The sequence below is a fragment of the Panthera leo genome, chromosome D4, assembly GCF_018350215.1.
Source record: "Panthera leo isolate Ple1 chromosome D4, P.leo_Ple1_pat1.1, whole genome shotgun sequence".
In the NCBI taxonomy this organism is placed as follows: Eukaryota; Metazoa; Chordata; class Mammalia; order Carnivora; family Felidae; genus Panthera; species Panthera leo.
The window spans coordinates 56,001,036-56,017,080 of NC_056691.1; the positions used below are offsets into that span (position 1 = coordinate 56,001,036).

Genomic DNA, 16,045 nt, shown 5'->3' on the forward strand with positions numbered 1-16,045 from the left:
GGGTAACATACTCATCAGAAAGAACAGAACAGCAGGGGTGAGGGGAACAGGAGGAGGGAGAAGAGATCTCCTATTTCTGAGTCATGTACCTAGGTTAAAATAAAGTAAATGTAAAGGAAGGGAGGAAAGAGGATGGAAGGAATCCTTGGAAGTACCCATGCTGGAGTTCACCAAGAACAGGTAATTAGCCTTGAGAGTTTGCTATGGCTGTTCTTAGTGGCAAATATTGAGGTCCACAGCTAACTCCTCTCTATCCAAAAAGCTGCAGTATATAAGAGGGAACAAGTATCCTCCACTTTTTGAAAGTTCAGGTTATGCCATTTCACTTTTATAAAAGGCCTACATTAGTACCTGTCTGTGCTAACTAAAAGAAATTTAAAGAGGATTTTCACTTTTATTTTAAAAGGTGAAAAGTAAGGGCCCCTGGATGGTTCAGTCAGTTGAGCGTCTGACTTCAGTTCAGGTCATGATCTCACAGTTTGAGTTCAAGCCCTGTGTCGGGCTCTTGTGCTGACAGTTTGGAGCCTGGAGCTGCTTCAGATTCTGTCTCCCTGTCTCTCTGTTCCTCCCCCACCCGTGCTCACACACGCTTTCTCTCTCTCGCTCTCTCAAAAATAAACATTAAAGAGTAAGGTGAAAAGTAAAAATAGTATTCAGCGTTTATTCTGCAACAAGCCTTTACAGGTGCAGTGCGTGTACCCTGAGCGGCAAGAGTGGTACCGTCCAACTGCTTCCCAGGGAAGTACATTCAACATCTCAGCAGAACTGTATTTCCATCTGTGTTTTATTTATTTAATTTAATTAACTAACTTAGTATTGAGAGAGAGCGAGCAGGCGGGGGAGGGGCAGAGATGGGGGGAGAGAGAATCCTGCACGCAGGCTCTGTGCAGTCAGCGTAGAGACCAACACAGGGCTGGAATGCAAAAGCTGTGAGATCATAACCTGATCTGAAATCAAGAGTTGGATGCTTAACCAATTGAGGCACCCAGGTGCCCCTTATCTTTTAATAGTTTTTTCTTTTTTTTAAGTAAACTCTAAGCCCAATGTGGGCCTTGAATTCACAACCCCAAGATCAAGAGTCACATGTTCCACTGACTAAGCCAGCTAGGCTCCTCGATCTGTGCTTTATTTTGATTTAGTTTGTACACCCATTAGCAAGATGTATCTTAAGGTATCAGAAAAGCCGAAGACAGGCTATTTTTGGCATTTTGGGAATGCACACACTTTTCCCATATAAATTAATGGTAATCACTTCTTTGCCTTATGCCATTTTGGCTTACAAATGGTTTCATGGGAAAATTCTATTTTCAGATAGAGAAACCTATATAAGGGAATTTCCTCTTTTATTACAAATACCCCAAACTTGAGCACTAGGACAGTTCTCCAAAAGGGACAAACAGGTAGCCAAATCCTGCCCCTGAGTTACACCTGCCCCTTACATACTCAAATCCAAGTGTGGCCACCAATCCCTATGAGTCCTTGAGTCCCTTTAGCCCTGTTGAATCAGAATGGGAAGTATACTTTATTAAACTTATTAAGGGAGAACTAAGGGGAATACCCAAGAAGAAAATAAGGTGTACCTTTGTGCACCTTACAAAGCACACGATTTTTAAAAATTTTTTAAAAATGTTTATTTATTTTTGAGAGAGAGAGAGTGCAAAAAGGGGAAGGGCAGAGAGAGGGAGACACAGAATCTGAAGCAGGCTCCAGGCTCCAAGCTGTCAACACAGCCCGACACGGGGCTTGAACCCACAGACCGCGAGATCATGACCTGAACCCAAGACGGATGCTTACCCGACTTGAGTCTCCCAGGCACCCCAAGATTTTTTTGATAAATATTTTTAAAATTTTTATTTATTTTTTTAAATTTTATTTTTGTAGAGAAAGAGAGCACAAGCAAGAGAGAGGGACAGAGGTAGAGAGAGAAAGCCTCAAGTAGGCTCCATGCCCAGTGCAAAGCCTGATGTGGGGCTTGATCCCATGACCCTAGGATCATGACCTGAGTTGAAAATAAGAGTCAGATGCTCAACTAACTGAGCCCCCCTGGTGCCCCACAAAGCACAAGATTATGATGCTGTTTTTGAAGGCTTGTTTCTAGGCTCCTTTGCATGCTCCTGCCCTTGTGAGATAGACATAGTCCAGTCTCAAGAGGTTGTATGACTTCACATGGACTTCTTCCCAGATTTTATACTTGATTCCTGGACCATAATTTTACATATGAGAATCACAGATTTGTAGCTAGAGAATATGGACCCCTGGCCAGTTCACTTAATCCATCTGAGTCTTAGAAACTTAACCTGTAAATGCTATTGGTTCTGGGGCTCCTTTGAGAAATGGTTGATTACAGGGCTAGGGCAGGGAAAGCATAAAGATGAGTGTGTGACATCTTATAAGGCCAAAAGGCAAGGATATGCTCAAAAATGATGGGGGATGAGGAGCCTGGGTGGCTCAGTCAGAGCCTGAGACTTCGCCTCCGGTCATGATCTCACGGTTTGTGAGCTCGAGCCCCGTGTCAGGTTCTCTGCTGTCAGCCCAGAGCCTACTTCAGATCCTCTGTCCCTCTCTCTCTCTGCCCCCTCCCCTGCTTGTGCTCTCTCTCCCTCTCTCAAAATACATAAACAACAACAAAAAATGATGAGGGCATATATATCAAAATGATACAGGAGCCAACTTGAAAGAGCTCACAATGGCCAAATCTGGGACAATCTGAGCAATAAAATAATGATAGAAATGTATTATAATCTAGCAAATAAAAGAAATATCCATTTACTGTTATAATCTAATAAATAAATTGGAGAAGAAGGATAGCTCTTACAGCAGAATTCCAACTAATTAATGTAAAAAGAGTGATAGGAACAGTAAATCCCACCAGGTAAACACCACAATAATAATTGTTGCAGATTAAGAATCATCAATGGATGCCAAAATTAGGCAGCAAAAGTGTGATGTAAATAGGATATCTGCATAGTTTCAAAGTATCTCCCCATAAGATATTTATTAATTACAAAAGGAAAAATGGTAACATTACGGTGGAGAAACCTAGCACAAACCACCTTAAGTGATCAAAGTGAACATCATCAGTAGTAAGACATACTGATTTCATGCACCACCTGATATGATCCACCAAGAAGGACACAACTTATGTGGTGTTCTTGCTAAAAATTCTTTACCTTGATCGAATCTGAGAAAACATCAGATAAACCCAAATCCACAGACAATCTGCAAAATAAAAGGCCAGCACTCTTCAAAGGTGTTAAAGTCACAGACAACAAAAACTGAGGAGACTATGAAGACAGAACAACTAAATGCAGTATAAGGTCCTGGACCCAAAAAAGGACATCAGTGGGACTACTGGTGAAATTAAAACAAGGTCTGTAGATTAGTTAATAGTATTATTATTACTTTTTTAAATATTTAAAACTTTTATTTGAGAGAGAGAAAGAGGCAGGCGGGGGGGTGGGGGAGAGAGAGTGAGAGAGAGAATTTCAAACAGGCACCATGCTCAGCACAGAGTCTGACACAGGACTCGATCCCATGACCCTGGGATGACTGAAATCAACAGTTGGACATTCAACTGACTAAGCCATCTAGGCACTCCTTTAAAATTTTTCTTTTTTTAGTTAACAGTATTATAACCAATGTTAATTTCCTGATTTAGAGCATTTTATTATGGTTACGTAGGATGTTAATATTATGGATGCTGGGTGAAGGAATGCTGGGTGAAGGAATGCTGGGCATTTATTTTTGCATCTTTTTGTAAACTTAAAATTATTCAAAAATTAAAAAGGTAAAAATAGATGCTCTCTCACCTTTCTAGCCTTGCAATTTATCCTTCATGAGGCCTAGAAATAAAGTACCTAGCTAGAGACTTCAGTTCTGGTCAAAAGGACTTAAATAATATGGAGGAACACAGGCAGCACTGTAGAGCTGCAAAAAGGAATAAGGAAGATCTTTATATAGAACCGTGTAGGGAGCTCCAGGATACTGGTCAGGGAAAAAAGCAAAGTGTTTACAGTATGCTACCCTTTTGCTTCTGAGAACAGCGTTGAATACATATATATTCAATGTACTGAATGTATGTGTGTGTGTGTGTGTGTGTGTGTGTGTATGTGTGTTTATCAAGTGACTTCGCAACACAGTATTAGGACTACACATCCCTAGCCAGATACAACTTAAGAGTGAAAAAGAAACTGCAAAGAAATATTAATTTGAATTCAGTAATCACATTATGAGTAGTGTTAGGATTATTTTGAAATGTATACATACTGAAGTAGAGCTAATAAATTAATGTTAGGAACTAAGAATTCTAGCATAGGAGAGAAGGGAAATATAAATTCAAAAAAGTTAACCAAAACCCTTGTAATCTTAATTTTGAATTAATTTATTAGTATGAATCCCTGATCTACCTTACCCTTTCAAAAAAAAATCTATTTCCTAGCTCTGTCTACTAACCCACTTATGGTATAAGCACCCCTAGGGCCCCTTAATGGTCTCTAAATGCCATTTCCTTCTAAAACCAAGGCTTGTTGAAGAACTGGCTGATTCAAGGTCTGGAAAAGGAAACGTACAAGATGAGCCTAGATTATCTTGTCATACCAGAAAGCCAGGAAGCTATTTGAGACTAAGAGGGCTGGTCAAAAAAACAAAGGAACATACTTGAAAAAGCTCCCACTGGCCAAATATGTACAATTTAAATAGCAAAAAAAGAATAATGATTATAATGAGTTTATAATAATACAAAAAAAAAGTAAATAACAAACTCATTGGTCATGTTTAGGTTACTAGGACACCAGTCATTCCGCAAAATGGTGAGTGAAGGCAAAGAAGCAAGAATTTATCTGGTCTCTACTGTATGAACTATATTTCAGAATCAGACAGTTGAGGGAAAGTTCTTTCCAGCTAATAAAGAAGGAGTATTAGAATATCATCATTTTGGAATCTCTAGTAAAACAGCAGATATAGGCGATGCTCATCAAAGGCTGCTAAAACCACTCAATGAAAAAGTCTGATAGGAAACTATAATGGAGGAATTAAGCTGACACTTGAATTTTTCTCAATTCTTAAAAAATCACAAAGAGAGAAAAGCAGACATTCTGTACCTCCTGACATGTTCCTATAGGAAATCTAAAAACTACCCATGAATTCTTGTCAAAAAACAGAACCTCAATCTCATCAAGCTTCTAGAACAGTGCTTTCCCAATAGAAATGTTAGCCACAAGTGCAAATCATACGTGTAATTTAAAATTTCACATTTAAAAAAATGAAATTAATCTTTTTTTAAGTTTATTTATTTATTTGAGAGAGAGAGAGAGAGAGAGAGAGAGAGCGCACGCATGCGCTCATGAGCAGGAGAGGGGCAGAGAGAACCCCAAGCAGGCTCCACGCTGCCAGCGCAGAGCTTGACACGGGGCTCAATCCCACGAACTGCAAGATCATGACCTGAACCAAAACCAAGAGTCCAATGCTTGGCCGATTGAGCCATTCAGGCACTCCAAATTAATCTTAATTACATGTTATGTAATCCAATACATCCAAAATGTTATTTCATTGTGTAATCAATATGAAAAATATTAATGAGACATTATGCCTGCTTCAAGATCCAGGGTGTATCTTATACTTAGAGCATATCTCAGTTCAGACTGGCTATGTTTGAAGTGCTCAATAGCCACATGTGGCGTAGTGGCTACTGTACTGTACAGCACAAATACAGACCTTAACCACTTTACAAAAAATAGAGAGAACAGAGTGCCATGTTAAACATCAACATGGGGATGCAGTCAACCTAATCCAGAATGCAGGAAATCTTATAGGACAAGTGACCCTGTTTTCTTGAACAAATACATTGATATTAAAGAGAGAGAGAGAGAATGGAAGAACTGATATGGAATAAAAGAGACTATCAGAAATGATCCAAGGGTCCTGTTTGCATCTTGATTTGAACAAACCAACTGTGAAAAGCCATTTATGGGACAACTGGAGGAAGGATAACATTTACTAGATAATAGATTATATAACATAATTATTTCTTTAGGTGTGATAATGGCATTGCAGGTATATTTAAAAGAGTATGAGCCCTCATCTCCTTGACATAATGAAATATTTGTGGAAGACGTGACAGGATGACAGGATTTGCTTTACAATAATCCAAGGGAAGGGTTAGATTTTTTACATGTTGAAGCTGGGTGCAAGTATTTGGGAGGTCATTAAATGATTTATTCTACTTTCGTATGTTTGAAAACTTAATACAATCTAAAAATTTGATGAGAGGGAGAAAGCTTACCTAAGTTAACCATTTAGCAGCTGCAGAAATACTTGTGTGTTCCTTTGCTGAGAATCTGATTGGGCAGCCTCTGCCCAATTCCAACCTTGGAATTCCACTGCCAGACTCTAAGAGCATGCCCTTGCTCTACTGATACCACCCAGCCACCCTCACCCACTCTGGCTGCATGTAAAGAGGGGCAAAATCTCTCAGGAAGGATTTTTAAAAATTTTTAAGTTTTTAATTGTTTGTTTATTTATTTATTTTTGAGAGACAGAGAGAGAGAGAGGGAGGGAGGGAGAGAGGGAGGGAGGGAGGAAGGGAAAGAGAGGGAGGGAGGGGCAAGGGCAGGGGCAAAGAGAGTGGGAGACACAAAATCCGAAGCAGGCTCCAGGCTATGAGCTGTCAGCACAGAGCCTGACACGGGGTTCGAACTCATGGACCATGAGATCATACCCTGAACTGAAGTCGGACTCTTAACTGACTGAGCCACCCAGGTGCCCCTCAAGAAGGATTTTTAGATTAAAGTTGTCAAACAACTTACAGCCAGAAGACTCTGGTTTATTTCTGCACCTTCCATCTTTGTCTGTCTATCTGAGTCTCTGGCGTCTGCTGCTCTTTCACTGCCAGCCAAGTCAATAAAAGAGATCCTAGAGAAAAGACACAGCAAGGATAACTTCTTTGGGGCTTTGGTTTATTTTTACAACAGTCAGCATTTTGTGGCGACAGGAAGAAATTAACACTGGCCCATCCTCAGGAAAGAAAAGACATTACTGTCAGCTTTCCAAAAGTATTTTAAGATCCTGATCTGTCAGCTGTTGATAGCACTGTTCACTCAGACACTTCCATTGGTTTTAATCATTTGTGAGAAAGTATGACTAAAATTAATAAAACATTCTTCCCCCCACAAAAAAAAACCCCACCATTCTTCCCATAAAGCTAAATGACTGCAATGCAAATCACGTATGTGACCACTTAGATAATTAAACAGAAACTTCTGTGGGCTGCTTTCCAGCCAAAAAAAAAAAAAAAAGAAAAAAAGAAAAGAAAAGAAAGTTTAAAAAAAAAAAAGAAAAGAAAAAGACTCATTACTGAGAAGTGAGATAGGCTCATCCATCAGTGTGGCAGAGTTTGCTAAGATAGCACCAGGGAAGCAATGAATGTACTCAATTGTCTTATGGCTTCTTTCAAGAAGGCTAGATTAATTTTCTCTCCCCCCTCCCCTTTTTTTTTGGCCTGTAAGCTGAGATGCATTTCCTACTATTCCTTTACTGATACTGTGTTTCATGTTAGAAGCAATCAATGTCCCTTTTAATAACTTAGGCTTGACCAACAATAGGTCATTACTTCATGGTTAATCAACTGATGGCACTTTAATACAATGATTTATTTCAGGGCTAACAACTCTACTCTGTATCCCTGATATTTATTAAAAACTCCATGGTGGCAGAGTGTCCTGTTGTTGATAACACATATTTCAAAGTCACGTTACGGAAAGGCAGACAATGCAGTTCCTTGCATATTTCCAGCTCACCTGCCAAATGTCCTCTTGGCTGAATCTTTGATCTGAATTTGGATGATAGCATGGGAGCGGGAGGAGTCTGCATTAACTCCAGTGGCCCCAGTGCTGCGCTCCTTGCTGCCTTTCAGAATCACCTGAAAATAAAATCCATAGGGTGATTCCCCCAAGAAATAAAAAAGCCCTCTGGTTTCTAAGAGTTGGCTGAGAGCAATAGAGACCAGGCATATACCTTTGTCAGTACACTGCAGTCATTTTCCTTCCAAGCAGAAAGCTGCCTAAACATTAAATCATACAGAGTAAGTACCCAACAGCAATGCAAACAATGTGGAATACTCACCTTGGGGGAGAACATTTAATAGCTGAAGAGCTAATTTACTTCTTGATCTCATAAACTCTTTTTTATATCTTTGATAGATTTAGCCTGACTACAATCTCCAGGGCATGACTTGTCTCCAAAGCAAGGTCCCACAGTAGCCATCTATCTTAGTAACTAAAGCAAAGGACAGAAATGTGTGTCACAGAATGACTAATACACAGGGAAGAAAAAGAGGGAGAGAGAGAGACAGAATCCCAAGCAGGCTCCACACTGTCAGCCTGTCAGCTCAAAGCCTGATGTGGGGCTTGAACTCACAAACCACGAGGTCATGACCTGAAATCCAGAGTTGGCTGCTTACCCTACTGAGCCACCCAGGTGCCCCTAGAATTGTATTTTAGAATCAAATTTAGAATATTTTAGATGCACTCATTTTGTAAATAGCTTGCTAAAAGTGTAATAGGTCTATCCGATGAATCTTTTTATAAAGAGAAGAACCTGTTAATTTATAACACTGGACTGTCAACTGCAGAGCTAGTATGTTACTGCTAATTAGAAATCATAAGAATGACAGTAGTAGTCCCTTACACTGGGTGTGGCAGGTCCCCCTGCCCTGCACTGCTAACTAAGCTCGGATGCTGGCTAGGCTGCTTCAGGCACATCTGTAACTGAACCACCTAGTTCAAATGTACTTCTTTATCCTGGCCTCTCTCCTGTCACTCTGACTTCGTGCGTACATAGACTAATGCAAGGATGATGTGTAATGTTCTTTTTATCAAACTTTTCTTTTTTCTCTATTAGAAAAGAAAGACATGCTTACTGTGGAAAACTTGGAAAATGTAGGAAAACTATCAAGAAGAAAATATATACCTCACATAAATCCAGAGTTAACAAGATTCTGGTGTATTTCCTTCTAGTTTTAGGGTTCTCACACCTCTTTTTGTTTTTTGCCTGTTGGTTTTGGTCTTTTACAAGCCCCACGAAGAGACAGGGGAGATCCTTTAAATCTCTACATCTGTATAAACAATATGCTTGATAAGGGAAGAAACAGAGAAGTTAGTGACTTACCCGAGGTCACATAGGTCAAATATCGTCAGGCTAGGGATAGAAGCCAGGTGGCCTCTGCCACGTGAGAGTAATGATGCTAGGGACACACAGCTGAGAAAGGCCTCAAGGCCACACTAGCTAGGCACAGCGGATACAGACAGACGCTTAGAGGATGGTTTGTGGTTCACCCCCAGGGAAGTCAAGAAAGGTTGGCTTCTGGGGTTCTGTTATAAAGTTTTACACTTGGTTTTTCATGCACCTTGTCCACCTTATCCATCATGATACATTAGGTACCTGTGAGTACATCCCAGAAAACCTAATGTGTTGAGGATACCTTTCCTGACTAATGACTTTTAGGGAAGGCATGAAGGATTTCTGGTTCTGGTTCAGTTTCCTCAGCTTCAGAAACAGGCTACAATCACCATGCCTTTCAGAAAGTGAAATAAAGCACCTGGGCTCTGATGAGTAAAAAATGACTCAGTTTATAAAGGTCATCAGATAGATCAACTTTTTTTAATATTTATTTTTATTTAAAAAATTTTTTTAAGTTTTTTTTTTTTTTTTTGAGAAAGACAGAGACAGCACAAGCAGGGGAGGGGCAGAGAGGTAGAGAGAGAATCCCAAGCAGGCTCTATGCTGCCAGCACATATAGCCCGACACAGGGCTTGAACCCACAAAACTGTAAGATCATGACCTGAGCTGAAACCAAGAATCAGACACTTAACCGACTGAGCCATCTATGTGTCCCAATGTTTATTTATTTTTGAGAGAGAACAGGAGTGAGGGAGGTGCAGAGAGATGGGGACAGAGAAGTGGGCTTCATGCTGGTAGCAGAGAGCCTGATGTGGGTCTCGAATGCACAGCCCTGAGATCAAGAGTTGCATGCTCCACTGACTGAGCCAGCCAGGTGCCCCAAGAACAAACATTTTTGTGTAAACTTCCAAAACTTTATTTCTTTTCAGAAATGTAAAACAATGAGAGTTTCCTGGGGAAATAGAGCTTTGCAGATCAACATGAGACTCCATGGGCTCCCCAGTACAAGTGAACCAAAAAGAAAAAAGAAGAAGAAAAGGGAAAAACAAAATATTTGGGGGCAAATGCAAGCCTAGGAGCCAAGCAAAAATAGTGCAATCAACTGAAAAATCAGTAGGCTTCCTTTTCCTCTACCACTTCCTCCTTCTTGAATTCTTCCTTCTGTAACTAAAGTCTATTGGGCAAATTTCTAAATCTAGGTCCTTTAGACAAAACATGTTATGTGAGTAGTGAAATGGGGACCTGCCACCAAAGAAACTAAAGACAACTGCTCAATTCTGTTGCCTGGGTAACATTCAAGGACATTATTAATAAAGACTATTAATAAGAACAGATGTGGCAAATTGAACTAGTGTCACACCAACCATTTTCTATATGTTATCTCATTTCCTCCTCTATCATCCAACCCAATCATCTACTATCATCCACATGTTTCAGGCTCAGAAAGGGAAAGGACATGCTGAAGGATACATGGCACCAGGACCCACCTCTGTATGGTTGTAAGGCTTTAATCACTAAGGTTTCTGTGCATATACCGAAGGAGGGCTAGGAGCATGTCAGTAGCATAGGCACTGTGTGCATAGTAAGTCTCTACCACTGGCATACAACCGAGGCTCATCTAGGGGAAGCTTTTGCCATGTGGGCCTCCGTTACCAATTGCGGTTAGGGCAATGATAAAATATGAAACAGGTTTATGAGAAGTTTGAGAATGGATGCCCGTAAGTACATAAAGTGGCTATCGAAATGACTTAAAAATCTGTAAATCTCTACAACTGAAAAAATACTCATCAATTCCCTGACAGAAGAAATCTTGATTCCACAACTGAGAAATGTGAGGAGTCAGTGCGTCCTCGGTAAAGGCAGGGAAGACCTGGTGTCTGCATTGTTAAGACCAGGTAATAAAATACACTTGAAGGAGAGAGTTCCTGGAAGAAGGACAATCCTGTGGGAAAAATACGGCTGCTAGTTGTGCAGGCATGCAAGTGGCCATGCCTGAGTGAACCTGAGGGTGATCTGTGAGGGTGACACTTGAGCAAACACATGGGTGATACTTGAGCAAGCATGTACAGTAACACCTGAGAAAGTGCAACACCTGAGTTAGCAAGTGCTGTTGTTTCGAGTCAGTAAATGTTCATGAGGACATCCATAATTTATATCAACTTTCCATCTTGATCTCAGCTGACTTCTTGTAGACTGAGAGTATCGATGGTGATGATATAGAACACTGACTAACAAGAAACTTCTTTCTGCTTTTTTTTTTTTTTAATTTTTTGAGAGAGAGAGAGAGAGAGAGAGAGAACAGGGGAGGGGCAGAGAGAGAGGGAGAGAGAGAATCCCAAGCAGGCTCTGTAGTCAGCACACAGCCCAATACAGGGCTCAAACTCACAAACCATAAGATCGTGACCTGAGCCGAAATCAAGAGTCGGATGCTCAACCAACTGAGCCACCCAGGTGGCTTTTCTTAGATATCTTAAGATAGAGCAGTACCATAAACTCTTCCAAAGGTAGTGGGAGTGATATGACACCAGACTGCCCATTAACACAATTATGGCCATAGCTAAGGGAAAGGGACCTCCTCCTAAACATCTCTTCCTTTCCCATTCAGTTGGTTAAATCTTCAGGGATAAAGGCATCATGGGCAGTAACTCTCCTGTCAAATGAAGGAATGGCTGGGGGAGGTGGGGGCAAGAGAACCACAGGGAACAGGAATATAAGAAACAATTTTCTTAGGACTCCACAATGGAGGGCACTCTGGACAGGTTAAGAATGGTCACAATCTTGGGGCACCTGGGTGGCTTAGTCGGTTGGGCAACCAACTTCACTCAGGTCATGATATCACAGATTGTGAGCTCGAGCACCGCATCAGGCTCTGTGCTGACAGCTCAGAGCCTGGAGCCTGCTTCGGATTCTGTGTCTCCCTTTCTCTCTGCCCCTCCCCCACTCACACTCTATCTCTCTCCTTCAAGAGTAAAAAAACATTAAAAAAAAAAAAAAAGAATGGTCACAATTTCCGGGCACCTGGGTGGCTCAGCTGGTTAAGTGTCTGACTTTGGCTCAGGTTGTGATCTCATGGTTCATGAGTTCGAGCCCCGCTCAGGCTTTCTGCTGTCAGTGCAGAGTCTGCTTCAGATCCTCTGTCCCCCTCTCTTTACCCCTCCCCTGCTCTCTCTCAAAAATAAATAAACATTGGGAAAAAAAAAAAAAAAAGAGGGGCACCTGGGTGGCTCAGTCAGGTAAGTGTCTGACTTCGGTCTGGGTCATGATCTTGCGGTTTGTGAGTTCCAGCCCCATACTGGGCTCTGTGCTGACAGCTCAGAGCCTGGAGCCTGCTTCAGATTCGGTCTCCCTCTCTCTGCCCCTCCCCCACTCATGCTCTGTCTCTCCCTGTCTCTCAATAATAAATAAAAGTTTAAAAAAAAAAAAAAAAAAAAAAAAGAATGGTCACAATCTCAGGGAAGCCCCTTCAACACATCCCACAAACTTTTGTTGTGCACTTGATTTTACAATTCCTAGAAAGGGGCCCTTGGCTCTTAAGTAACTCTAAAATAGCCACACTCGTGTGCTATCCTCAGATGTTTTATCCCAGGACTTAAGAATATAATAGTCACACAAATATGAGGTCTCAGCCCTTAAGCAAAATTTACTCATTTGTCCTAGGAAAAAGAAACTGTTAGAAAAAGACATCAGTGGGGCGCCTGTGTGGCTCAGTCGGTTAAGTGGCCGACTTCGGCTCAGGTCATGATCTCACGGTCCGTGGGTTTGAGCCCCGCGTCGGGCTCTGTGCTGACAGCTCAGAGCCTGGAGCCTGCTTCAGATTCTGTGTCTCCCTCTCTCTCTGACCCTCCCCCGTTCATGCTCTGTCTCTCTCTGTCTCAAAAATAAATAAACATTAAAAAAAAAAATTTTTTTTTTAAAAAAAGAAAAAGACATCAGTGGTGGGTCACCCTGCCATTTCATACACCCAAATCCCTGGAAAGGTGTATTGTGAAGCTGTTCTAAAGGAACGTCTGGTCAAGTACCTGGCCTGTCCTTCTAGCCTTCTTTCTTTGACTCTAGCCAGGCTTGCTACTAAAAGAATACTGTAAGAATGATTATAATGGCTGCAGGCTGCATGTCAGAATCACGTGGAGAGCATTTAAAATGACATATACCTTCATACATTGCTGCTGGGAATGTAAAATGGTACAGCCACTTTGGAGAACAGTTTGGCAGTTCCTCAAAAAGTATGACCCAGCAATTCCATTCCTAGGCATAGACTCAAGAGAACTGAAGACATACGTCCACACAAAAACTTATACATGAATGTTTATAGCAGTATTATTCATAACAGTGCTTCTATAAAAGTAAAAACAACCTCTGTGTCTATTAACTAATGAATGGATGAATAAAATATGAATAATATGGGGCACCTAGGTGGTTCAGTCGATTGAATGTCTGACTCTTGATTTCAGCTCAGGTCATGATCCCAGGGTCGTGGGATCAAGCCCTATGCTGGGGTCTGAGCTAAGTGTGGAGACTGTTTGAGATTCTCTCTCCCATTGCCCCTCTCCCCCTCTCCCCCACTCACAAGCTTGCTCTCTCTTTCCCTCTCTAAAATATATATATATATATATGAATAATGTATCCATAATAGAATATTATTCAGCCACAAGAAGGAATGAAAGTACTTTCATATGCTACAACATGGGTGAGCTTTGAAAATCTGTTAAGTGAAAGAAACTAGAGACAAAAGGTTGCATATTGTAGGATTCCATATATGCTATGGCCAAAATGGGCAAATTCAAAGAGACAGAAATTAGTGGCTGCAAGGCCTGGATGCGAAGGAAATACGGAGCAACTGCTACTGGTACAGGGTTTCATTCTGAAGTGATGAAAATGTTCTGGAATTAGATAGAGGAGATGGCTGCACAACTTTCTGAATATACTTTAAAAATCATTTAACTGCATATTTTAAAAGGGTGATTATTTTATGTGGATTATATTTTAATAAGAAAATTATATTTAAAAACACTGAAGCATACACTTTAAAAAGGTGAATTATGGTATGTGACCAATATTTCAGTTCAGGATAACACTAATATCTACATCTAGGCCTGACTGATTTAAAAGATTCTGATTTCATTGACCTCAGAGTCATGTAAGCATTTAAAGACACTGCAGTGAAACTAGAAAGGCAAGCCACAGAATGACACATGTTTATGACACAAAAAACTAACAAATGACTCACATCTGTATATACACATCAGTAAGAAAAAGACAGACAACCCAAAATGAGGAAAAGACCCTAACTGGCATTCCCCAAAGAGGAAACCCATAAGATAAATTAAAAATATGAAAAGCTATTCAATTTATTTCTCAATCAGCAAAATGGAAAATAAAACTACAATGAGATATAATTAAACAATTCCAGACTGGCAAAAATTTGAAAATCAACAGGAAGTGTTGGCGAGGATGAAAAACAATGGGATTGCTCATACACCACTTGTGGTAGCATACAGAGCTTTGGAAAGCTAATGAAGTGGAAGATCTGCATGTCCTCACAACTAGAACTGTACTGGAACACAGGTATAAGGACATTTCACAGTTACAATGTTCAGAAGAGCCCCCCAAATAGAAACAACCCCAGCTGTCCATTAACAGAATGGTTAAAAGGTGGTATATTCATATGATTGAACACTATATAGCAAATAAGAACAAAACTACAGCCATGTGCAAAAACATAGACTGAACTCAAAAGTATAATGATGAACAAAAGAAGACAAATAATATGGGGTGATTCTATTCATAAAAGTTAAAAAACAGGTGCACAGTAAGTTATATAGTTAATGGATGAATACATAAGTGGTAAAACTATAAGAAAGAACAAGAAAGTGATTTAGCATAAATGTCAGGAGTACAGGGGACTGTGACTGGCAAGTTGTATAGGGGTTTATGGGGTGCTGAAATGTTCTATTTCTTAATCTGGGTAACTGATTATGAAAGTGGTTGTTTCTTTATTCTATACTATACTACACTATACTATACACATTTAGGCTTTAAGCATATTTCTGTATAGGCTATTTTTCACAATAAAGTGATCTAAGTGGTTGAGGAGCACTGCATTAAAGGACAATTCAACAAAAATATATTTGTACATAAATTAATAAATTCCCAGAAAAGGAAAAAAAAATGATTTTAAACCGTTAACAGTGGATATCTCAGTGGGGAGTAGGGAGTTGTATACAGTAAGTTGGAAGTGGCCTTTATTCTTCTATCTTCTTACATATTTTTGCAAGGTTTGTATCTAATAATGAGCAAGTGTTAAAAGATAACTTTTTAGAAGTTTTTTCAAATTTATTTGAGAGACAGACAGTGCCCCTAAAAGAACTTTTCATGAAAGATTTGGAAATGTCTTTGGAAGGATATACAAAAAAACTTGCCTCAGTTTGAAAAGGGAATAGAAGGGATATTTTTATTGTACCTCTTGAATTCCGAACCCATGTGAAAATTACTATTAAAAAAAATTTTTTTTAAGTAATTTCTGCACCCAATGTGGGGCTCAAACTCATGACCCAGAGATCAAGAGTCACATGCTCTACTGAGTCAGTCAAGTGCCCCTTACCCATTAAAATTTTTACTTAAAAGTAAGGATATTTCGGGGCACCTGAGTGGCTCAGTCAGTTAAGTGTCCAACTCTTGACTCCAACTCATGGTCTCACGGTTTGTGAGTTCAAGCCCCACATTAGGTTTCTGTGCTGACAGTGTGGAGCCTGCTTGGGATTCTCTCCCTCTCCCTCTATCTGCCCCTCCCCTGCTGACTCTCTCTCTCTCAATATAAGTAAATAAACTTAAAAAAAGAATATTTCTCTCCAGTAGCTTTTCCCACTACCAT

At 40.2% G+C, this 16,045-nt stretch overlaps 1 protein-coding gene across 1 annotated transcript in view; it reads right to left on the bottom strand.

The window, feature by feature from the left end:
* KIF24 (kinesin family member 24) overlaps nt 1-16,045 on the bottom strand; it is a 74,630-nt gene that overhangs the window by 13,605 nt on the left and 44,980 nt on the right. Inside the window, exons 7-8 of the mRNA XM_042914099.1 lie at nt 7,794-7,915; nt 6,804-6,909 (exon numbers count right to left, since the gene is read on the bottom strand). Coding sequence (XP_042770033.1) covers nt 6,804-6,909; nt 7,794-7,915 — 228 coding nt within the window. The remainder of the gene's footprint in view (nt 1-6,803; nt 6,910-7,793; nt 7,916-16,045) is intronic.